The 25,210-nt window shown below is 31.6% G+C and overlaps 1 protein-coding gene across 6 annotated transcripts in view; it reads right to left on the reverse strand.

The window, feature by feature from the left end:
- Positions 1 to 25,210, reverse strand: part of LOC127288896 (anoctamin-8) — a 207,592-nt gene that overhangs the window by 90,457 nt on the left and 91,925 nt on the right. For 5 of the 6 annotated variants that reach the window (XM_051316597.1, XM_051316596.1, XM_051316600.1 and 2 more), the window contains 3 exons: positions 21,591 to 21,646; positions 18,987 to 19,061; positions 17,650 to 17,973 (listed from right to left, as the gene is read on the reverse strand). In XM_051316597.1, coding sequence (XP_051172554.1) covers positions 17,650 to 17,973; positions 18,987 to 19,061; positions 21,591 to 21,646 — 455 coding nt within the window. The remainder of the gene's footprint in view (positions 1 to 17,649; positions 17,974 to 18,986; positions 19,062 to 21,590; positions 21,647 to 25,210) is intronic. The other variant, XM_051316598.1, reaches the window with a different exon arrangement.

A 25,210-nucleotide genomic window follows, 5' to 3' on the forward strand; every position in this document is an offset into this window, starting at 1 on the left:
CCGACAGATAATCTTGCGTGTGTTTCTTCACAGGATCCTTTTTACGAAATGTTGTATAAAAGTGTTCCTCCACAGTATCCTTAAAGTGTTCCTAGGTAGGTTCCTGCATGGTAAGCTTAATAAGATCATTTACACTTTTGTACGTACCTTTTTTGTTGCTAAATAATAAGTGTCCATACATGGTATCCTTGGAAGTTTCTGTCACAAGTTCGTACGTACCTTACTCTTGGTAAGTAGTGTGTGTTCCTATATGATATCCTTTGAAGTTTCCTTCACTAGTTCGTACGAACAGAACTCTTTATTAGTGTGTTACTATGTGGTATCCTATGAAGTTTCTTTCACAAGTTCCTACGTACCCTGCTTTTGGTAAGTAACATGTTTTCCTACGTAAAAACTTTTAAAGTTTTCTTAACGAGTTCGTTCCAGAATACTACACTGTAAAAAATTTGGGAATCATTTCCGATAAAATAAGAGGAAATTTTTCCGAAATCAGGAGGAAAAACATTTTTTCCGAATATTTAAAAGGAAATATTTCCAAAAAGATCAGGAAAAATAGTTTTTCCGCAAAAAGCGAAAATTATTCCACAAATATCGGAAAAATTTCCGAAAATAATATATATTTTACCACTATTAGTAGGAAATATTTCCGAAAATGTGAGGAAAAATAGTATTTCCAATGAAAATTGGAATTTATTCCTGAAACTTCGGAAAAATTTCCACAAACAATGGATACTCTACCAATATTAGTACGAAATATTTCCGAAATTGGGAGGATAAGTAATTTTTTTATTTAAAAAATGGAAATTGATATATTATTAAATAGGGAAAATATTATGTTTTTGAAATAAAATTAAATTTACTTAGATTTTATAATTTAATTGTAATCATATGCAGTTATAAATAAATTAATTAATTAAAATAGTATTTGTTAATACATTTAATTTATAAATAATGGTTCATATAAATGTATATAATTTTACATTTTTTCCGACCGTTATAAATATTTATAAATATACTATCAATTTAGGAAATTATATGTTTATATTTAAAAAAATTTGCTCGACAATTATTTAAAATAAAACAATAAATTCTTTAAGGTCACTTGCACTATTAGAAACTCCCTACGCCTTAGAGTTTTTCAGTGTACAAACACAAAATTTTTTTATAGCCTCCCTTGGTCGAGCGCGTTAACGCGGCAGTTCCCAATGGTTGTAGGCTGTATACACAGATACACGCACACAAACTATAAGATTCGGTAGTTCAAGTCCTAACTAAATCGGTTCCTCTAGATCTGAAGATATAATTGCAAAATTATCATAAAAATATTTTTTTTTATTTAATTGATGCTTCTTACACCATGTTATTGCAAAATATTATATTTTATGAATTTATTACTTTAATTTTTAAGTAAATTGTAGAATTTCGAACAAGTTCGGAAAAAATTCCTACTCAATAGTAGGAAAAATTTCCGGAATATGTCGGAGATTTTTCCCAATTTTTATTCGGAAAAATTTCCACCCCATGGGGTTACGTGCTGTCCGTATTTTTTCGGAAATATTTCCGAAAATTTTTTACAGTGTAGAAGTCGAAAAACAGGCAAGGCAACAATTACATAAATAAAAAAAATAAAAATTTTTTGTGACATCCTTTATAGGATCATATGTAGGAAACTATATATAAAACTATATCCTAATAGATTCGTTTTAAAGGATCACACGTGGGAAACTTTGTAAGAATTTTCAATAGGGTCAACATACTAAGGATCACACGTAGGAATATATAATAGTAACGATGTAGGAATGAACTCGTTAAGGAAACTTTAAAAGTTTTTACGTAGGAAAACATGTTACTTACCAAAAGCAGGGTACGTAGGAACTTGTGAAAGAAACTTCATAGGATACCACATAGTAACACACTAATAAAGAGTTCTGTTCGTACGAACTAGTGAAGGAAACTTCAAAGGATATCATATAGGAACACACACTACTTACCAAGAGTAAGGTACGTACGAACTTGTGACAGAAACTTCCAAGGATACCATGTATGGACACTTATTATTTAGCAACAAAAAGGTACGTACAAAAGTGTAAATGATCTTATTAAGCTTACCATGCAGGAACCTACCTAGGAACACTTTAAGGATACTGTGGAGGAACACTTTTATACAACATTTCGTAAAAAGGATCCTGTGAAGAAACACACGCAAGATTATCTCTCGGATCCTACGTAGGATCTTACATTAAAAGTTGTTTATAAAAGAACTTGTAGATGATCTTACACAGGAAAAATCGTGAGATCCCCTGTTGTTATTATTTTCTGCATGTGGAAAACCATGACACAGGGCGCGAACTGAAGTATAGCCATAAAATTACGGACTTTACTGACTAAAAAGCAGAAATTACGGACCATTCACTGACCAATAATGGACAAAATTTTAGGTAGTTTAAATTTAATTTAAATCAGGCAGGGTAAAAATACGTTGACAGAGTAAACAATAAGTAAATTTTTTAAGTTGAAAATAATTTATTACGTCGACAAATAAAATAAAATTTATTAAAATTAGTTTAAAATTAGCTAGTATTTACATTTTACGTAATACTGAGTAATTGCAAAGGTTATGAGTAGTAAAAAGAAACGAAGAAATTGTTTTATAAACAAATGAAAAGAACAGTATTTAAAAAAAACTTATTTTTTAAAAAACTCTGTAATCAATTTAGACTTTTTTTTGAAACTTCTTACTCTACAGAATCAAGTGCCTTCTGTTGTTTGTTTGTCTCTCTGTCACACACCTTTTATGTTTAAATTAAATGTGACTCACTCTCAAAAAAGGTACCTAAGAAACGAACAATTTTAGCTTATGTTTTTAGAATAAAAATACAGAAGGAGAATTGTCTCAATAGTTCAATCCAAATTATTGAATTTTAAGTCTTCATTAAATACAAAATATTAATTAAAAACTAATCTTGATTTTACGTAATTAAAAAAAAGTTTTAATTAAAGTAAAATTGTAGCAAACATGTCACATAAGTATTTCTACAAATGTGTTCAGGAGGAATTACTCCTAAAAAGTGTAGAAACTGATTATATCCCACAGTGTTTAAAACTAAAGATATTTGTTTCTATAAATTTTCGAACATTCAAATGAACAAAATTTTTTTCCATCTAGTTATTTTATTATAATTATAATTTAGAAATTTATATTATATTTATTTATATAATTTATAAGTTTATGTATTATAAAATTATAGTCATTTACGGAAAAATAAAGAATAAATTTTACACTTATGAAGTAAATAATTAATTTTTTTAAAGTGACAAATAATATTTTGTAATAAAATTAAATATTAAAACAATATAAAAAATTCGTTTATTTAAACGTTCAAAACTTTAGCGACAGATATTTATAAAATACCAAGAACATAGTAAGGAAATCTCTGGCCAAGTGTGTGACAGAGAGTTCGCAAAATGATCACTGTTAAATCTGATGTCTTATTAGAACAAACTAAAAGATTTGTAAATGTGTTATTTAAATTCTTTAATTTTTGCGTCAGCTGAAAGCAAATATAAACTTTTGTTTCTTTTGAAATTTAAAAAAAAGAAGTGAAAATAGGCACTTTATTTAAGACATTTATGTATGAAGCTATTTAGAACACTCGAGTTAAAAAGAAATTTAAGACTCTTTATAGAGTCAAACATAACCTCTAATTGTCACGTTTTTTTAAAGACACGAGCAAATCAAAACAAGTATTTTAAAAGCGACTACACAAGTATCTTTTACGAAAACATTCACTTTTGCGTTATAATAATTTTTCTTACTTGCGGTAATACAAACAATACACTGAATATAAGTCCGGGATTGATTACTTGTTTACATTTTACCGCAAACACAATAACGTTAGAATGAATAGCTTTAAGAGCATTTGAACCTTCGTGACGTCACAAATCATGGCGCATGACACGCAAACTTCTCAGGTATGTGAAAAGCACAATTTTGAATATTTTTTAAAAAAAACCTTTTGGAAAATATTCAGAACAACACAGACTCTGTCTGTTATGTGCGAAAAATTCAAAATTTTGCGTTTAAAACGTTTTTTAAACAATGCCTACATATAAGCAATTCGTGTATTTTTCCTTACTTGTGACAACCAACTTAAACATTGTTTAAAAAACGTTTTATACGCAAAATTTTGAATTTTCCGCACATAACAGACAGAGTCTATGTTATTCTGAACATTTTCCAAAAGGTTTTTTAAAAAATATTCAAAATTGTGCTTTTCACATACCTGAGAAGTTTGCGTGTCATGCGCCATGATTTGTGACGTCACGAAGGTTCAAATGCTCTTAAAGTTTGGTAAAGGTTAAACAGTTAAGTATATTATAGAACATGAACACAACATAAAGTTTTGTCAAAACAACATCGCCAAGTGGCAGTACACTGGAACTATTTCTTTAAATTAATATTAAATCTGGACAAATCAACATGAGTCAAAAAAATCTCAAAGCGTGATGTCACAAAGTGCATTTAGGGGCCTTTTTGCAGACTTTTTTACAGACTTGTATGAATTTACGTACTTTGCGGAAAATTATGCCAAAATACTGACTTTTACAGACCTCGGACGAATTTACTGACTTTTGCGGAAAATACTGACCAAGTTCGCGCCCTGATGATAGTAAACCACACAAGTTCCTTTTGTAAAGGATTCTGTGTGGTAAACCACATATAAAAATACAAGGGAACTTACGAAGGAACTCGAAATAGGATCCTATATGTCTTCCTTCGCAGGAATTTTCAACAGGGCTTTTATTTATAATGCCAACTCGAATTAATAAACGTAATTTCAATCGATAAATTAATTTTTAAATTATTAATGCACAGTAGTTTTCTATGGTATCTACGATTGTGCAGTATATTTTGTTTAACTGACCCAGACTGCCCCTTAACGCATTTAAAGAAAGTCAAAATAAAACAGTGAATACCCAGTGGGGAAAAAATTATGTTCGTTCTAAATACGTTTTAAGAACGTTACATGTCCGCCAAATAATGTTCTGAAACATTTTAAGAACATGGATGTTCAAATAATGTTCTAGAACAACACACGAAGATGTTTGAAAGATAGTAAGTTGAATTACGGTCTTACCGTCAAGGAATTAAGGATTTTGGCTTATGACCTTGCCAGGAAAGAAACTATCAAATATCTAAATATCGCTTGGAACGTTTCTCACATGGCTGGGAAAGATTGGTATTATGGATTTATCCAACGCCATACCAACTTATCTCTTCAGACATCAGAAGAAATCCGTCTTAATAGAACCAAAACTTTCTGTTATGTGAAACAAATGTCGACTCGTTTTTTCTTAATTTAAATAAGGATCTTATTTAAAGGACTGGATTGAAAGTGCGTTTGAGTCTCACAAAATATGGAATATGGATGAAATTGGACGTTTAACTGTTACAAAAAAAGTTCCGAAAGTAGCAACCTTTAATGGGTATAGAATGGTGAATCAAATGGCATCGCAGGAACAAGGCATGAATGTGACCATGGCATTGTCCATAAATGCTGCTGACCAATTTATTCCGCCCTTTTTTCAATTTCCTGAAAAATTATGCGTTCCAACTTTTTGAATAACGCCAGGTTGGATATGCAAATAGATCAAGATGGATGCAGAAATATACATATAAAGCATTAAATTAAACATTCCAATGCAACAAAAGAATCACCAACGCTATTACTTTTGGATAATCATACATAACATATTTCAATTGAAGCGATGTATTACTATGCTATCTTACCCACCACATTATAGTTATCGTATGCAATCTTTGGACGTTTCTGTTTTCGGTTCAGTAAAAACATTTTATCGTACTTAATGTGATATACATGGTTAAAGATCATGCTGGAAAAAATGTAGAAATATATCATGATGCAGGAATTGTCAGCAAGTATTTGAATCTAGGAGATACGCCGAAAAATATTAAATCTGGCCTTCAAGCAACTGGCATGTGTTCGTTTAATCCAAATATTTGGATCAATATATATATATATATACAGTGCCGCTCAGTAGATTTTGCTCACCATACAGAATTTTGGGCGTTGCAAAAAGTTTTTTATTTTTGTTTCTAATAAAGATAAAATAATAAACAATGACTTTTTTTAAAGCTTATATCCTCTACTTTTAGAATATCTAAAAATTAAATAAAAAATTTTTTTTTTCATTGCTTAATTGCTATTATTAATTAACAAAATTTTCCATTTTTTTTTGTAAATTTTAAAGTGATATATTTTTTTAACAAATCATCACATTTTATTTTCACATATATCATTGGAAAGGTAATTTTATCACCTTCAAAACGATTTTTTGAAAATTGTTATATGATAATTTTTAACAAAGATATGGTCAATTGTTTAAAAAAACAGCCCTTTTTTAAAATTAATAATAAGTCGAGAACTGTTGGTTTTTGAAAAAAATTGTTAAGGAAAAAAATGTTCCTTTTTATGTGTAGAATTAGAAAAAAAATAATTAGAAGTTTAAAAAAAAAATTATTTTTTTACTATTTTTTGCGCTTATATTTATATCCATTATGACCGCAAACTTAAAAAATCAAGAAATAGTAAAAAAAAAAAATTTTTTTTAAACTTCTAATTATTTTTTTTCTAATTCTACACATTAAAAGGAACATTTTTTTCCGTAACAATTTTTTTTAAAAACCAATAGTTCTCGACTTATTATTAATTTTAAAAAAGGGTTGGTTTTTTAAACAATTGACCATATCTTTGTTAAAAATTATCGTATAACAATTTTTAAGAAATCGTTTTAAAGTTGATAAAATTACCTTTTCAATGATATATGTAAAAATAAAATGTGATGATTTGGTAAAAAAATATATCACTTTAAAATTTACAAAAAAAAAATGGAAAATTTTTTTAATTAATAATAGCAATTAAGCAATGAAAAAAAAATTTTTTTTATTAAATTTTTAGATATTCTAAAAGTAGAGGATATAAGCTTTAAAAAAAGTCATTGTTTATTATTTTATCTTTTTTAGAAACAAAAATATAAAACTTTTTGCAACGCCCAAAATTCTGTAGGGTGGGCAAAATCTACTGAGCGGCACTGTATATAGATATAGGTATATATCCAATCTGATTTTTTTGTTGCTGAGAATGGTTGCATTGAAATAGAAAATGTATCTAGAGAAGTAACAACATCTCCTTTTGAAGTAGTTAACATCGACTGCATCTTTGCAGATATTAATTAACATTGGTCTTATTCTTATGGGTTATGCTTACAAAAAAATCCAATAGAGGCCGAGAAGTAATAAAAAGCAGTATATTGACTCTTCCTGAGGTGTGAAGTGAATTAAAATAACAAGATGATAAGCGAGAAAACAACAAAGATTAGCAACTTCGTCAAAAAATAATGATTTTTTCATTATTTGTCTAAAAGATTTTGGCTAAAAAACTAAATTGTTCTAATTATATCAAATGTAACATTTGCAAACATCCAGTTCACACAAAAGTGCCAATATTGCTCGAAAACTTGTCAAACGATCAGTAGATGGATAAAAGAGACAATTGGGGACGCAGGTATTGATACAGAGATATTTAAATCTCAGAGCACCACACATGCGCCTACATCAGCCGCATTAAGGTCTGGAGTTAATGTAGAGCAAATTAGAAAAACTGCTAGATAAACAAAGTCTTCAGAAGTATTTCAGAATTCAACTTAACATTCAAAATTGATCTAAATTCGAAAGTTTTTTACGGGGTATTGATATTTTATTTTCACTTTAAACCTTTACGGTTTAATATTGTCGTTTAATAGCTTATTTTTTTACTTACCATTATTTTTTTAATAATAAATATACGTTTAAGATTGAATAAAAATAATAAAAACATAAATAATAAAATTTTGATTCTCTCACTCGGTAGTATTTAATAATATAAGAAGATGATATCGATCATTCCGAGTCAAGGAAAACATAAATATTTAAGTAAGAAATTCGATCGCTTTTCGCTTGACTTTGCGCAAGAAGATTGAAAAAACGGAAATGACGATATCTTGAGAATAGGGGGCTCTAGGATTTTGGTCTGAACGAATTTTTAAACTAGAAATAGTCACGAACAAAACCCACTTTGTACTTTTTATACCCATTTTTGTCATACCTGTGACTGCTTCTAGACCACCGTGTTTAATTAAAAATTTAATAATTTGTGTTCAATAGACTAAATAAATAATGTTAAATTCTTAAAGAAGAAAATTTAAATTGTAAAAGTCTATGTTTTGAAATAAATTTGTTTAACTCGCAACAGATTATCTCTAAAAGTCTACACCTTTTGACCTAGAGGACGAGAAGACGAAATATAATTGTAAAATCAAATGAACTTACCTAAGTGAAGTTCGATTTCAATTATAGTGCTTAGGTAAGTACATTTGATTTTACAATTTTTACGAAAAATCCCTAAAAATGACTATGTACCCCCCCCCTGGTAGCCACATCATTTCACATAGAGAGCTCAAATTTGGTACACTTATGTGTTTTTACGTGAAAACTACAGGAAAAACATAGCGAACATGATTCGAATCGATTTACATAGCGTTGTCAAGGAAAAATCAAAAATTTTGAAAAAAAGCATTTAATCCTCCTAACGCACACACTATATGACCAAAAACAGTTCATATTTGGTATACATGCGTATTTTTGCGTGTAGATTGTAGGACAAATATAGCGAGAACGATTGGAGTTGATTATCATAGCGTTTTCAAGAAAAAACTGATAACACAGCCCCACAAGAAAAAGTGTCGTGCGCGGCAGACCAGACTAGTCATTTCCCATGTATTTTGACGCGCTGAACACGAATCCGAAGTCCGTTTTGCTCCATCACGTCAGGATTTTTTTCTAACCTCCAAAAACCTGTCGGATTTTGAGAGGTAGGCAATTTCTTTTAAAAATTGATGGATGTACTTCAAAATTGGTATCTGGGGGTTTTTTGGGTCGCTGATGACGAATTTGAAGTTAGATTTTCAAAATTCAAAATGGCGGCTCCAATATGGCGGACGAATTTTGTAAAAATTGATGGATTTACTTCAAACTTGGTATCTAGGGGTTTTTTGGGTCGCTGATTACGAATCTGAAGTTAGATTTTCAAAACTAGAAATGGAAATTTTTTATATACATAAGTAAGGTATTCACGTCTTTTTATGGTAGCGCACTCTTTTGTCCTCAAAGGATCTGTGTAATGGTTTTCTTTTCAAAATGGTGCCTCCAGGTACAATATCCCTTTTCAGCATCCAACAGTAGTCGGCCATCATATTTACATCTCATCTTCCTTGATAACGATGCTCAAATTCTTTCAGATCTTGATGGAATCGTTCTCCTTGTTCTTCACTGTAATCTCCCAAATTTTCATGGAATTGATCCCGATGCGAGTCTGAGTAATGCAACTTTATGCTCATTAAGCATCCTAACTTACCAAAGTTTTTAATCATATCACTAACTATTTGCTCCCAATTTTCACTCTTGTGATTACCCAGAAAATTTCCGACAACTGCTTTGAAACTAAGCCATGCGGCTTTCTCCTTTTTATTCATCTTGGTGATAAATTGCTCATCTTTTAACAATTTGCGAATACGTGGTCCGTCGAAAACCCCTTCTTTTAGTTTCGCATCAGAGATTTCCGGAAACTTTTGTTCCAGGTATTTGAAACAGTTTCCTTTCTTATTTAAGGCTTGGACAAACAGTTTAATTGCTCCTAGTTTCGTGTGTAAGGGCGGAATTATCACCTTTGAAGGGTCGATATAATCCGCCATATTGGAGGCGCCATTTTAAATTTTGAAAATCTAACTTCAAATTCGTCATCAGCGACCCAAAAAACCTCTAGATACCAATTTTGAAGTAAATCCATCAATTTTTTTTAAAAAAAGCCTACCTCTCAAAATCCGACAGGTTTTTGGAGGTTAGAAAAAAATCCTGACGTGATGGAGCAAAACGGACTTCGGATTCGTGTTCAGCGCGTCAAAATACATGGGAAATGACTAGTCTGGTCTGCCGCGCACGACACTTTTTTTTGTGGGGCTGTGTAATTTTTGATCTATGTGTCTATCTATGTGTTTTCATGTCCTCCTTACTGGAAAAATTAAGCGAAATTGAAATTTTTCCATCGGCCTTCACACATTAACCCTCTCAAATTTTAGGTTTAACGGTACGAAACCCTCGGTTTTAATGCAACTGTAACTCGCACTTGTCCGATTTTTTATTAACATTAAATAATTAATTAATTAATATCTCAAAAATTACAAAAAAGGACATCTTAATATTTTTTGTAATGACAATACACATCTTTAACTTAAAAAAAATCAAAAAAACCGATCTTTAAAAAAAGGTTTAAAAATTCTTGATATTCAAAAAACGGGTTTATTGACAAAATGACTTTCAAATTCACAGTATGAATTACATGTGTAATTACACGAGTAAAAAGTTCATAAAATTGTCGAAAAATATCAAAGTATCAATTACACGTGTAAGAAGTTCATAAAATTTGTGAAAAATATCAATGTATCAAATCAAACAATGTTTAAAATTTCGAAAAAGTTTCAAAGTATCAAATACACGTGTAATTACACGTGGAATTTATTAATAATATCATTCATTAATAATCATTTAATTTTGTTAATTATTTGCAATTTCCGCCCTAACGTCATAGTTTAAACTCTTAATTATAGAGGGCACTTTTGTTTCATCTCTATTCACACTCATACACACACACAAACCCTGTTCACAAAAATGTTCACTAAGTTGATTGTACACTACAATCGCGTTCCCCTTTTCGATTGTTTTTAATAAAGAATGTAGTGCTTAACCCTCGGAGCACATACTGGGTCACACAGACCCTGTCATTATTTTCAATGAAGTGTAATTTGAAAAGTCGGCAATACAACACCAACCTAAGGCCATATAGTGGTAACTAACTAATAAGGAATAATAAGTAACATGATAATCCAAAGAAAATAATAAAATACTAGTAAATATGTTATTAAAAAAGTATAGTTTTAAAAAGATGTGTCGAAAATCACATTTTTATCGTCTTAAAAGTTACCTTCGTTAAACTACAAAATAAATACCTTTTTTAAAAAATAAAATAAGGTGGTATTTTTTTCCTTATTCTAACACACTTCGAGAATATAAATCCCAATTTTTAGCTTAAAATATTAAAAATTACAAAAGTTACATTTTTTTTAAATTCAATTTTTTCTTTTTTAATTAGTTAACTTCACGAATTTTTTTTCAATATGCAAATAATTTAATAATATTTCTAAACTGCATATTCTTATATTACAAGGTTCAATAAATAAAAAAATTTTTATTTTTGTGTTGATCAGTCCAATAGTTCAAAAATGGGGGAGTTTTGTAAAGTAAACAGGGTCACAGCGACCCAGACTGTGCTACTTGTTCGAAAAAAGAGGTGTGTGCTCCGAGGGTTAAATAAAGTTTTCTCAGTTAATTAATTCCTCGACTTGTCTTTAATAACCTGCGTACTCGAACACGTTATGGGCCCAGACCCTAAATCGTGTAAGTGAACCGTAAAACTTTTTCGGAAAGGTAGAATGTTCTGGAACGCCACGATCGTCGCCATTTTTCGTTCTCTCGCACGCACGTACGCTACATCTCACGATGGCTGGTGCGAACGCTTTCGGTTTAGCGCGAATAGAGTCTCTAACAAAACTCAATTATGATACATGGCGCATTCAAGTCGAAGCTCTTTTAATTCGAAATGAAACCTGGTCTTATGTCAATGGAGATACTCCTCCTCCAGCTGTACAAGGTAACGGTGTTCAAAACTGGCCGCCGCACAAGCTGCACTTGCACAGTGGAATGCACAAGATAAAAAGGCAAAAAGTGATCTGATTCTCGCTATCCGTCTATCACAACTTCGTCATATTCGAAACTGCAACACTTCAAAGGAAGTGTGGGACAAATTAAAATCGGTTTACGCGTCGGAAGGACCAATGAGAAAAGCTAACCTCCTCGAAAAACTATTGTCTCTCCGAATGCAAGACAACACAGATGTCAGAGATCACTTATCTGAGTTTATAGACACAGTTGACAAACTCAACAGTATGCTGCCGTGCTGATGAAGAAAGTCGGTAATCGACATTTTTATCGAAAATGAGTTTTTTATATCACTGGATTCGTTATGAAAAAAGGAATCTAGCTGTAGTAATATTTTTTATTAATGTTAATTAATTAGTGTTTAATTACAGTGATTTCGCGAAATCATTTTGACAGAGTCCATACTTGCAAGCAAAAATAGTCGGTAAGTGCTATTACTGCTCGAAAATGATGACGTATTTACGAACTTTACTGGAAGCAGAGTCCGCAAGGGCAAGTACTGCCAGTAAATGTGGTCTGACTTGACTAGAAATACTGATGCCATGGGCCGTAAGAGCAAGTACGGACTCTTTGACTCAAGTATTTCTGGCGATAAAGGACCAACTTTCCTGATGGAAAAAGTCCGTACTTGCATTTCTACAAATAACATTACATTAACTTAGGTAATTTAATTATTTATTATTAATCTAAAATAAATAAACATTTAAATGAAAATACTAATTTTAATTAATTTAATAATAATAATAATAATATAACATTAACAACTATAAACAACCATTATTAAAATAAAAAATCAACATCATTTAAAATAATTTAATAAATTCAACAAAATGACTGACAATAATATATTTGTTTATAATTAAATATTATATTTCAGTGACAATTGAATTTTATTTTGTCTAATATTTTCTGAATTTCTTTCAGTTCAATAAATTAATAATAATTAAGAAATTAAAGAAAAACTATTATTAATTTATTTGTAAATTATTATTTATTACACTTCTGTACTTTTTTAAATAACAACAAACAAAAATTATAAAAAATATAAAAGCCTAATACTTTTTTCCATAGTCACAAGATAGAATATACGTAATAGGCTGCAAGTACGGACTCTATGGTCGTGACGTCATCGAGCCGTAGGAGCACTTACGGACTCTGTGGCAGTATTTTCAGGATTTCAAAATTAATTTTTGGCAGTAATCGACATTTTGTTTATAAAAAATGAAAATTTTGAAATTTTTTTTGCGCCATTAAATAGAGCATGCCAAAATTAGTTAAGTACTGTTGTAATTATTTTAATAACTTTTATATATTAATTATGCTAGTTAAAAACGCGTTTCTTTAAATATCTCGAAAACACTCTAAATGCAAGTACGGACTTTCTTCATCAGCACGGCAGTATGGAAATCGAAATTAACGGCGATTTACTTTCAATTATGTTGCTTCATAGTTTGCCACGTAATTTTGACAATTTTAGCTGTGCCATTAAATCACGCGATAAATTACCCGATGTTGATACTTTGATAATTAAAATTGTCGAAGAAAGTGAGAGTAAAGCTCATAAAAGTGATTCCAATACTAGTGCCATGTTTTCTAAACATCGATTTCCAGGAAAAAATAAATCATTGAATCAAAGTGACAGTTCAAAAAGTGAAAACCCGAATTCAAACAAAAACAATGTACAGTGCGGATACTGTAACAAACCGGGGCACACTGCAAAGAAATGTTTTAAAAATAAAAATCGAGATTCAAACGACGTGAATAATGTTTTTCTTTCGGGCGAAATTAATTCTGCCTCTGGTTTCGCGTATAATGTGACTTATAAACAAAAATGGTGCCTCGACAGTGAATGCACAACACATTTGTGTAACGATTTAAGATTGTTGTCAAAATTGTGCTATGTAAATTCTAGTGTGCGATTAGCAAGTGATGCAACCGCCCCTGTCATTGCTAAAGGTGATGTAAATATTATTACTTCTGACGGAAAAAGTGATAGTGTTATTACGCTTCAAAATACACTTCACGTGCCGGATCTGCGTACGAATTTAGTGTCGATTGCCAAGATTGTGGATAAAAATCATCAAGTCACATTTTCGAAAATACACGCCAGTGTTAAGGACGCGAACGGTGTAACAAAAATGATCCCTGATCGTCAAGGGGATTTATTCTTTCTTCGTGAATCGGATAATACCGCGTGCATTTCTACTAGTTCCGCGTCGTGCAACACAATGATTCGGCATCAGCGCCTTGGACATTTAAATTTCAAGGACATGTCGACTATGTTGCGTAATAAATCTGTTGACGGTTTAACGTTTAAATTGGGAGAAAAACTTCCTCCGTGTGACGAGTGCTCAATCGCGAAGTTAACCAGATTGTCCTTCCCGAAACGTTTGGAAAGGTCACCAGAAATACTTGGAATAATACATTCTGACCTCTGCGGACCAATGAGGCAAGAATTCTTCGGTGGAGCTCGATACATTTTGACGTTTACAGACGATCACAGCCGCTGGACTGAAATCTATTTGTTAAAAAATAAATCTGAAGTTCCTTCCAAATTCCTTGAGTACAAAAATTTTATTGAAAATCAGACTGGCAAGAAAATCAAAAGTCTTCAAAGTGATAATGGAACCGAATATTGCAACTCGAAAATGGACGATATTTTGAGAAAAGCAGGAATCCAACGCCGACTGTCAACAACATATACACCTTAGCAAAATGGTGTTTCCGAAAGAAAAAATAGGACCCTTCTCGAAGCAGCTCGTTGTTTATTGGCAGATTCGAAACTTCCCACGCGTTTTTGGCTGAAGCATTCTTATCATCAAATCATGTTCGCAATCGGTGTGTGACAATGGTCCTAGGTACAAAAACTCCTTTCGAGATTATGTTTGGTCGACGTCCAAATGTCAAGCACCTCAGAGATTCGGCTCGAAAGTTTTTATTTTGGATAAATGTCCAACTAAGGACAAGTTTGCTCCAAGAGGCATCGAAGGTCTCTTTGTAGGATACGCTGAAACCTGCAAAGCTTACATAATCTGGATACCTTCAGAGAAAAGAAATAATGTCACCCGCGATGTAAAATTCGTTAACGAAACCGATCCAAATTGTTTGACTTGAGAACCTACTGATAAGAAAAATTCCGATTTTTCTCAAGTTTCCGATTCCAGTGATACGAGTCCCAACAAGTATATCAATTTCGAGTTTCTTGCACCTCCTCAAGTCGCACAGGATGAACAAACGATTCAAAATGCTGCTATCAACGATGAAGAGCCCCGAACTCCGGAAATTCAAGTTGACCCTTTGACAATTCAAAACAACGCTGAAAATCAATTTCGGAGAGAACCTGGTCGCCCTGGTAAAGAGCTGACTGGAGCACGGGGCCGCCCTAAAAGGAAATACAATCTCATTCCCGTGGAAAAACAAAATAATCCAGTGGAACCTCCGCATGATGATCCAAATGAAACTGACTATCATTCAAGTTCGAGTGACGAAGAATTTCTTGGTTGGTTGATATTGTGTCAAAACCTCCCGATGCCAAGGTCACCAAGTGCCGTACAGTTCTATGCAACAAATTCGATGCTGATGGAAACGTGATTCGCAGAAAGACCCGAATAGTCGCTGAGAGATTTACTCAACAGTTTGGTGTCGATTTTTTTAAGACTTTTTCACCTGTGGCGCGTCTTGGATCTTTTCGTTTACTCATGGCCATAGCTGCAAATGAAAATTTTTGGATTACTCAGTTGGATATCGAAACCGCGTATCTCAACGGCAAAGTTGATGCGGATATTTATCTCGAGAAACCGGAACTACTTCGAGAAATGCTGACAAGGATGATAAATCAGGAACACGGTCCCATCGTTCAAGAACGAGCACGCCTTTTACTTCGAGATGTGGACAAACCGAACGCTGTCTGTAAGCTCAAAAAGGCCTTATTTGGACTTCGACAGGCGGGCCGCCAGTGGCATACTGAATTGGATCGAGTGCTTTGAAGTATTGGTTTATTCCCCACTGATTCCTACCTGTGCATTTATGTTGACAAGGAAAGAACGATTTTCATGCTAATTTACGTTGATGATTTTCTTATTCTTACAAAGGATCGCCAAAAGGAAAATCATGTAAAGAAGACCGAAGATGCAAATTTGCCCTATCGAGAAATCGTTGGAGCCCTTATGTATGCTGCTCAAGGAACACGTCCGGACATCGCGCATGCTGTCAGCGTTTTATCACAATTCAATTCGTTTTACGACAGTCAACATTTGCAAGCTGCAAAAAGGGTTCTACGGTACCTTCAAGGGACTTCCGACTACAAATTAATCTACCAGAAGGACGATTCACCTTTGCAAGGATTTGCAGATGCCGATTGGGGGAACTGTTCCTTTGACAGACGTTCTTTTACCGGTAACATTTTCAAACTCTCTGGAGGACCAATCTCTTGACAGTCTCGTAAACAGAGAACAGTTGCTTTGTCCTCGACAGAGGCAGAGTACATGTCATTGTCAGATGAAGCGAAGGAGGGTGTCTTTTTGATTGGATTCCTGAAAGAACTCGGATTCAAGAATTTGACGAATCTTGTCATTTATAATGACAATCAAAGTGCTGGACGATTGGCTAAGAACCCGATACATCATTCCAGGACCAAACAAATTGACATCCGTCATCATTTTATTAGAAAAGTGTTATCTGATGGATTTATACGAATCGAGTATTTGCCGACGAATGAAATGGTAGCTGATGTTCTTACTAAGGGACTTTCACAGTTATTACATCAAAAATGTGTTTGTGATCTTGGAATAAAAATTTGAACTTTTTCTCTCGGGTATACATTGAGGGGGGGTGTTAATTATTTGCAATTCCCGCCCTGACGTCATAGTTTAAACTCTTAATTATAGAGGGCACTTTTGTTTCACCTCTATTCACACTCACACACACATAAACCCTGTTCACAAAAATGTTCACTAAGTTGATTATACACTACAATCGCGTTCCCCTTTTTGATCACTTTTAATAAAGAATGTAGTGCTTAAATAAAGTTTTCTCAGTTAATTAATTCCTTGACTTCTCTTTAATAACCTGCGTACTCGAACAAATTTAACACACAAGTTTTTGCAATCTTAAATAAAGCTCTGTATTAAGTAGTGAAACGAAATTTTTTTATCACGTATGATTGAATATGTTTTTTGTAATTATAAATAAATTTCGGTGGAATAAAGGTAATAAAACTTGAGTTTCGTTTTCAGATCATCAAATGCGTCAGTAAATGATATTTATATTTGCCGTGAAAACATTTTTTTGTGTTCCTATGTAATTTTACATTTGTCTATTTTATCCCTAGTAGGCAAGAAAACATTTTTCCTTTAGATACGTTCCTAAACATTTTATAATATTTCATGCCCGCTAAAATAATTCGTTAAAAACGTCTTATATTCAAAAAACGTTTCTACAGACGTGAAATGTTCTAAAATATTTCTGAAAAGTTTCTAGAACAAAGGTGTTTTTTTGCTTATTGAGTAAGGTTCATATTTACAAGGTTTTTTATATTAATTATTTTCAATGTTATGTACATTGAGCCTCAAGGAGAAGCAGGTTACATTCATACCTCAGCAGATATTTGATCAGGGACTCATAAAACACATTTCTAGATAGAAGAAGGTGTAAAGCATTTAAAAGAATTTTTAAATTTGAAGGTCTACAAAACTTTCTCTAAAAGAAAGAAACAATAAATTTATAAAAACAAAAGAGTACTAGCTAAGTCTAGATCAAACCTTAAAAGCAAAGTCACTAAGAAGAGTATTAGTAGGGTGTCCTACTCTGTAGAGAGAACTCTCCAGTTCAGCTTGGCAAACGTTTCTAGGTTGTTTTCCTTTCTTAAGTTCTTTCTTCTCTTTCTCGTCTGTCTCATTGTTTAGAGAAATTTCTGGTTGTTCTTCTGTTTCTTTTACAAGAGTTTCTTTAGTTTCCGTTGGACTTAAAGCTCCAAACAACTTAAAACTCATACGAGCTAAACGTAATTGCTCTATCAAGTAAGGTATTGCAGATTCCTTTAAATTTCCAATAATTTGTCGAGCTATTAAAAGAGCAGCCAATTGCTGAAAAATTATAAATAACGAAATTATATTACAGTAGAATATTTTGAAATTAATACATGTTAACACATGAAAATTTATTTAAAATAAAAGACACTTTATAACTACAAGACTTATGCAGTTTATGTAAGAATATACTTAGACAGAAATATTGTTCAGTAATATTGGTCTTTTATCTAGTTAGCTTTGGATTTGGAAGAGAATTTTACTGGACAAAATCACAAATAATATCTGTTAAAGTTTGAATATTAAATTAAAAGAAAACTCTATCATTGAAAGAAAAACGGTGACTTATTACGAGTCTGTGCGAATTTAATAAAAAGAAGATAGAAGGGATTGTGTCGATATCGTCCTGCTTATCAGTCAGTCGAAATTAATGCCTTGTTATGTAAACACCTTTTAATTCTTATCTTATATTTGAATAAACTGTTAAATGTAATGTAAAATCCTTTAACAATATCTAATTAAAAAATTAACAAATTATATAATCCCAGTCGAAAATCGTACGCTTCATGATTCATGTTATGAACGATTTTCCTCTTTCTTAATGCTTCCAATGTTTTTTATGGCATTCGAGTAATTTGAGGTTTTGTTTTCCGTGCGCTCAATAGTCAAAAGTTTATCATTTCAAATGACGCATTTTTTTTATCTGTTAGAAAACATGTGCGATTATAATATGGTTTTGACTTTAGTATAAATATATATACACGCAGGAATGTATAGTGATTCATAGGAAAAGTTTTGATAACCAAATGTAAGAGTTTAGTTTGGGTCTGACGCTCTTTATATACTGTCGCAAATAATATTTCTTCAAAATAAATTGACTTTCTTTCTTTTAAGTTGATAGTGAACATTTTTTATGAGAAAACACTTTATATAATCATTTTCCAATCCTCCCAATTCCTAACATTAACTAATAAAAATCCTTTTGCTTAATTTACATTTCCCGAAAGCTAATCGGACGCTCCAAAGAAGCATTGGATTTTCGACTAGGATTTAAAATTAAATATTCTTACCTCTTTAAGTTTTTCTTGATCTTGTATATAAAAAGCGATGTAGAATAAGGACAGAAAGGAGTTCACGAACTGAAACTGAAATGAATATATTTTGTAGCATATTATGTAAAAAATTTAAGTTAAAAAGAGCCTAAGAAGCTTTACTATTTTCTAAGTAGTACTTACAAAACCAAATCATGAGAAATGTAAGCTAAAGGTACGCTAGGTCAAAATAATAGACCTACAAAGTAAATGCAATGAAATAATTGTTATTTGATTCAAATAATCGAATAATTGACTATTATCAAGCAAATATTTATTTGAACCAAAAATATTTTTTTATTAAATTAACTGTATTCGATGCAGTAAATTCTATATTTGGAACAAATATCATTTATTTGACTCAAGTTATAATTATTTCACACAAAGAAACATTTCTTTAATATTAAGGGTGTAGTCTGGCATTTAAAGATGAAGTAATCGATTTTGTATATTTCAAAAGTTCCATACATACCGAAATAAGAAAAATTAATTACAAATGTAATTATTTAAATTAACTTCTCTAAGCAGCGCATGTATTTGAAGAAATCTATTCAACCTATTAAGAGAAGAATTATGATCGTTAGGTGTGCTTTGGGTACACAGAAACCGATTATAAGGTTGTGGATTTTAAAAGAGTTTAAGCTGTTGCTTATGCTAAGCAGAGTCAGTCAAGAAAGGTGAGAACTAACCACATCGCAAGGAGTGGAGCATGCGGAGTCTTCAGGTCTGCCTCTGAGGAAGCCAAGTAATAAAAAGATGTTGCTGTGATCATATTTTATTTTGTAATCAAAAAATCCTGAAATAGGCTTTCAAAACAGGCCTGAACAAAAGACTACACCCTCAATCAAATAACGGATTATTTTTAAAAAATTATTTTTTTTCAGTGTAGATGAAATTTATCATACACTAGAACCTTTGATCCTTACAGAACTCAAGTCTCATATGCAAGAAACAGAGATTGTCCTTCATGTAATTTTTACGTTTGAAGGTACAAAAACTCATGGACATATATAATTTACGTATGTGATAGTAATTTCTTTCACAGATATTATAATTATTATAAAATTTATTTTTTGTCCAGGTCATTTATGTTCTAAAAAACGAAGTCTTGAATGTGACATTTAACTTATCATGCTAAAGATTTTACCCTACTGTTTTTGATCCCCCTATCTCTTTCTGTCTGAATTTCCTTGCACTTTTTACCAAGTTGATGCAAGGAAGAAAGATTCGAGTATTAAAAGTCCTAGTGCATTTTAAAATAACTTATATGAGAATAAATTATATTCTCAATAATTCAACTTTTTCCTTCGTTAAATTATAAACTTATTTACACTATTTGTAAGTAAATAATGTCAATTATCCCGTTGACATACTTATTTTTGTCATTGTCTTTTAAATCAACGTCAGTTGTAGACTAATTACTTTTTGAACATTTTATGTTTATAAACGTTTAGATGGTAGATGATTTAAACAATTTTGCTAACAATTCAAGGATAGAGATATTTGCGATCGAGAAAAGTCGTATTTCTGAGTAAAGAATACAATTTGTTAGTGTTTTTTAATCTAATTAAGAAGTCAATTATAAAAAAACTATTAAGTTCTTAAAATTTTCTTTGTTCAAGTGTACAAAATTTTGTATTTTAGACGTTAATTATAATCTTCAGTTACCTTGTATTATAAACATTCTAAAATCTTTGACAGTTGTAAAATATATATTTTAAAACCCAAAAGAATCCTGAAGCAGGTGGTTCTCGGCATATTTCTTTTAGTTTTAATTCTCTCTAAGTATTAAGCAGACATTTTACATCCTTTAAAGAATAAAAAAATAATAATTCTTTTCAGAGCATTTATGAGCACTAGCATGTAACTACCAAGATTATAATACTGTTTTTGGGAAAATCTATCACATCAATCTAAAATTTTCGAAATAGTAAATTTTAAATCAAGAGATACACTTATTGTATATTATTTCAAAATTTCATTTCCATTTGTTATTTATTGTCTTTTGAACATATAGATGTGTGTTAAAAGATAATTTTATGTACATTTTATGAAACGAGTTAGTTTGTGAAATCAGTGCTGTCACATCATCGTGCAAACACTGAATAGTGTCTTATGAATCATTTATCAACTACAAATTTTATGTTTCAAGAGCTTTCAAAATAAAATAAAATGATTATAAAAAAGTTCATGAAACTTACACTTATTGTTGGTTTTATTTTGAACAGGGCCTTACCTCTATTTCAATTACTAAAATACTCAAGTTACTCGTTTTTAGTTAACTACCTACATCATAAAATTTTTTATCAAATTTGAATTTTTTACGAAAAAGAAAACAGAAAAATTGCGTTTTTCTCACAAAATTATGCCGGCTGATCGTACAGAGATGTTATACTGCAATTCATTGTACCTAAAGTTTTAGTATGAAAAATGAAACTTCTTGATAAAAACTTAAGATGTGTGAACTATCTCAAATAAACTTGAGATAAGATTGTGATATATAAACTCAATCACACTTGCGTAAGTGCTGCATATAAAGCAAAGCCTATATAGTTTTTAGTTAAAGATAAAATTCATTTTTACCAGTGCGACTTTGTAGATCAGATGATTTTCATACTCCGAGTCAAGACGATAGTTTTCTGCACAAAACACAAAAAAGATAAAAATTCTATACCTATTCATTAACCGTAAATTATATAAGTAAAAGATATTATTTTATTCCCTGGAAAGAAGAAAAGACAGCAGTTTTATTTAATGGCAATATTGCCAGGTAATATTCAGGAAGCATTGCCTAGCAATATTTAATTAATATTACTAGGCAATACTAGAGCAATATTGGCAAGCGGGCATAAACAATGTTATCTCAATATTCCCAATATTGCCATACAATATTGAAGCAATATTGTGACCATATGTAATAATTTAAAAAAATACAGGAACCAGAAGAACAGAATTTTATGCATTAATTTTATGCAGCAGAAAAAAATTTAGATAAACTTTAAACGCATGAAACTGACTGACCCCATTTACCCCAAGATTTAGAAAATTTCATTAAATTTGAGATAAATCGGGACAGCATAGTTTCTGAGAAAGGTTTAAGAAAAAAGTTTCCATAAGTATATTACTGTATTAAGAGATGAAAAAACTTGAAAAAAATTTGTAGTAGATATATAATAGTTGAAGCAATTGAAATTTTTTTATTTTTTTCAGGAATTTATCTCGCATTTGAAAAAAAAAAAATTAAAAATCATATCAAATTTTTTCTTATTCCTTATGACTCCCATAACAGAAATTCACTTGAATTTTTGATTTTTGTCAATTTGGTTAATAATAACAAGCTGTCCTCATTTACCCCAAAAATTTGAAAACTCAGGGTAAATGGGGACAGCTTGTTATTATTAACCAAATTGATTAAAATCAAAAATTCAAGTATAATTATTATAAGAGTCATAAGGATTTAGAAACAATTTTTGTATGATTTTTAAGTCTGTTTTCTTTAAAATGCGAGACAAAATACTGAAACAGTTTGACTTTGATTTTCAAATTTTTATGCATTGAGCGATAACTTGAATTATCTTGCTTCCAATTGTCAAGATAAAAGCTTGGCAATACTCAGAACCTCTTGCAGGTGATTTGAGGTTAAATATTGTAAATTAAGCTCCAATACCTTTTCTCCCCATTCACTCCAACGGGCAGATCACGATTCACTGCCTACTCGTCCCCGTATACCTGCCTGGCGACGAAATTTCGTCCCGTCCGTTCCCCCCATTCTGTAGCCTACCCCTTCGTCCGTAATGGTTAGAACTAATAATTTTGCAGAAGAGTTAAAGGTCATGTCTTAGATTTTTCTTATTTTTTGTATATAAGTCTTAAAAAACTGTACCAATTATGAATTAGATATTTTTATCATTTTTCAAGATATTTGCATTCCAAATTTCTTGACATTTCTTTTCACTTGATTACAACTTCTTTTTTTAAAATTTTAAAAATATGTTACATATATTATAAATATTACATATATTTAAATACTGAAAATCAACATTAATTTATAAATAGATTATTTTAAAAATTGATATTTTTTAATTCTTATTTTATTAAACATCAATGTTTTTGACATAAAAAAATTCTTAAAATATTTAAAAAATTTCAAAAAATAAAGAACATGACCTTTAACTCTTCTGCAAAATTATTAAAAATATAGTAGATATATAAATCTTTATTAGTCAAAATGTTCACAGAATAATAATTACTTGCACCGCAACATTAAAATCATGCTATAGTCTGTATCACTAAATGCATGTCAGAAGTCAAATTTAAAACTGTAATAAAGATTAAGCCGTTCTCTGGCAGGCTTTTACCGAAGTCCATGCGAAAGGATGAATACGGATTGAGTAAAAAAAAAAGATAAGGCCTAATTACGTGCAGGTTAAAAAAAATTAAATTCATTTTCCCTAATCTTTTTAAGTAAATTACTCTGTGATTTATGTTATATATCAAACGAATTCAATCAAATTTTAAATTTTTTATCGCCATATTCCATCCGACATTTTGAAAAATTAAAATATGACCTAAAATTTGGATTTAGGAACCCAAAAACCCGCGAATAATAATTTTCGAGCGATTTCCAATGAAGAAAATGTTTGTCACCATATTGGAACCATTAATTTGAGTTTTTAAAATATGACTTCAAATTCGTAATAAGCGACCCTAAAAACCACTAAGTAAAAAATTTCATACCTATCCGATCGATTTTTTCTTTCACCATATAAAATACTTTGTTTTGAATTATGACAATCGGATATCATATTCGTAATCAGCGACACCGAAAACCCTACGGTACCAGATGCCAAGCGATTTTAATCATTTTCAAAAATGGTAGCTCCCCATGGGCACGGACATCCACTTCCAGATAGAACGTAAGCTTGCGGCAAGCTTGAAATGCAATATTTCAAACCTTGCACGGAAAACTTGCAGCAAGCTTCAAATGTTCCGCCTGACCGAAGGCTTGCATGGTAAGATTACCGAAAGTTTGCAGTGTAAGGTACAAGATTGCACAATAAGATTATCGCAAGATTGCTCAAAAAGCTTGCACGGTAAGCAAGGTTGGTGCAAGGTTGCCAAATAACCTCGTTTTTAATCTAAAAATTTTCTTTCAAATGTTTCTTCTAATTTATATAATTTTATTTTATAAATTAAACGAAACATTTAACAAAAAAATTTTTACGTTTAAAGCAATGTTATTTGTCAACATTGCACCAATCTTGCTGCAAGCTTATCGTGAAAGTTTACTGAGGAATCTTGCGATAATCTTATTGTGCAATCTTGCAGTAATCTTGCATTGCAAGCTTTTGGTCATGTGAGACATTTGAAGCTTGCGGCAAGTTTGCCGTGCAAGGTTGTCAATATTGCGCAACAGGCTTGTCGCAAGGTTGCTGCAAGCTTACGTGCTATCTGTGTTGAGATGTCCCAAGGACATCCTTCTCGGAACGTTTTTTGTTACAATTTAAAGAAAAAGTTCTAAAGATATTCCATGGATATTACGAAAGTATCCTGAAAAAGGAACCTATAGACGTCAAATGGATTAGGTAAAGACGTTCTATACAATTTCTGTGAGTGGATTAGAACTCGGAACATCATCCTTATTTGGTAACTTATCTCATAAGGATCACTAAATATGACCAGTAATTGCGATATACTTTTTTTGTCCATTTGCATCTTGTAACGAAAGCATTGTATTTAAAATATTAATTTGAATCGAAAGTATTTTATCAGCTTATTATTTCATATTATTTCAATGCATGAATATATATATCTATACGGTTGAGCTCTCAGCTCGACAGCCAGGAGGAGAGTACCGAGCGCGCATACTTTGCCGCGCAGCACGTGGTCTCTCTCACTCGCGCCATAGCTCCCAGTAGAAACGTCAAGCGGTATATACTTGCTTGCACGTACAATTTCCTCAGTTCGCCGTCGACCGGACTCGAGGCACATCTCGAGGCTGGACGACAGCAGCTCTCTCCTTTCCTCCGATTCTCTTCCTTTCTTATCTATCGCCGAGGGTGAGGTACGTCTCTCCCGAGGAATGAGATCATCCTCCCCAGGGCAGGCGGACCACAGGTACATCTGTGCTGCTAGCCCTGCCTACCTCATCCTCGAGGACGGTATCTCAGGTACATCTGGGGCCGACCTGGTGGATGTATTCC

The sequence above is a fragment of the Leptopilina boulardi genome, unplaced genomic scaffold, assembly GCF_019393585.1.
Source record: "Leptopilina boulardi isolate dan_hultmark-lab unplaced genomic scaffold, ZJU_Lbou_2.1 LbouV2_397, whole genome shotgun sequence".
NCBI lineage: Eukaryota > Metazoa > Arthropoda > Insecta > Hymenoptera > Figitidae > Leptopilina > Leptopilina boulardi.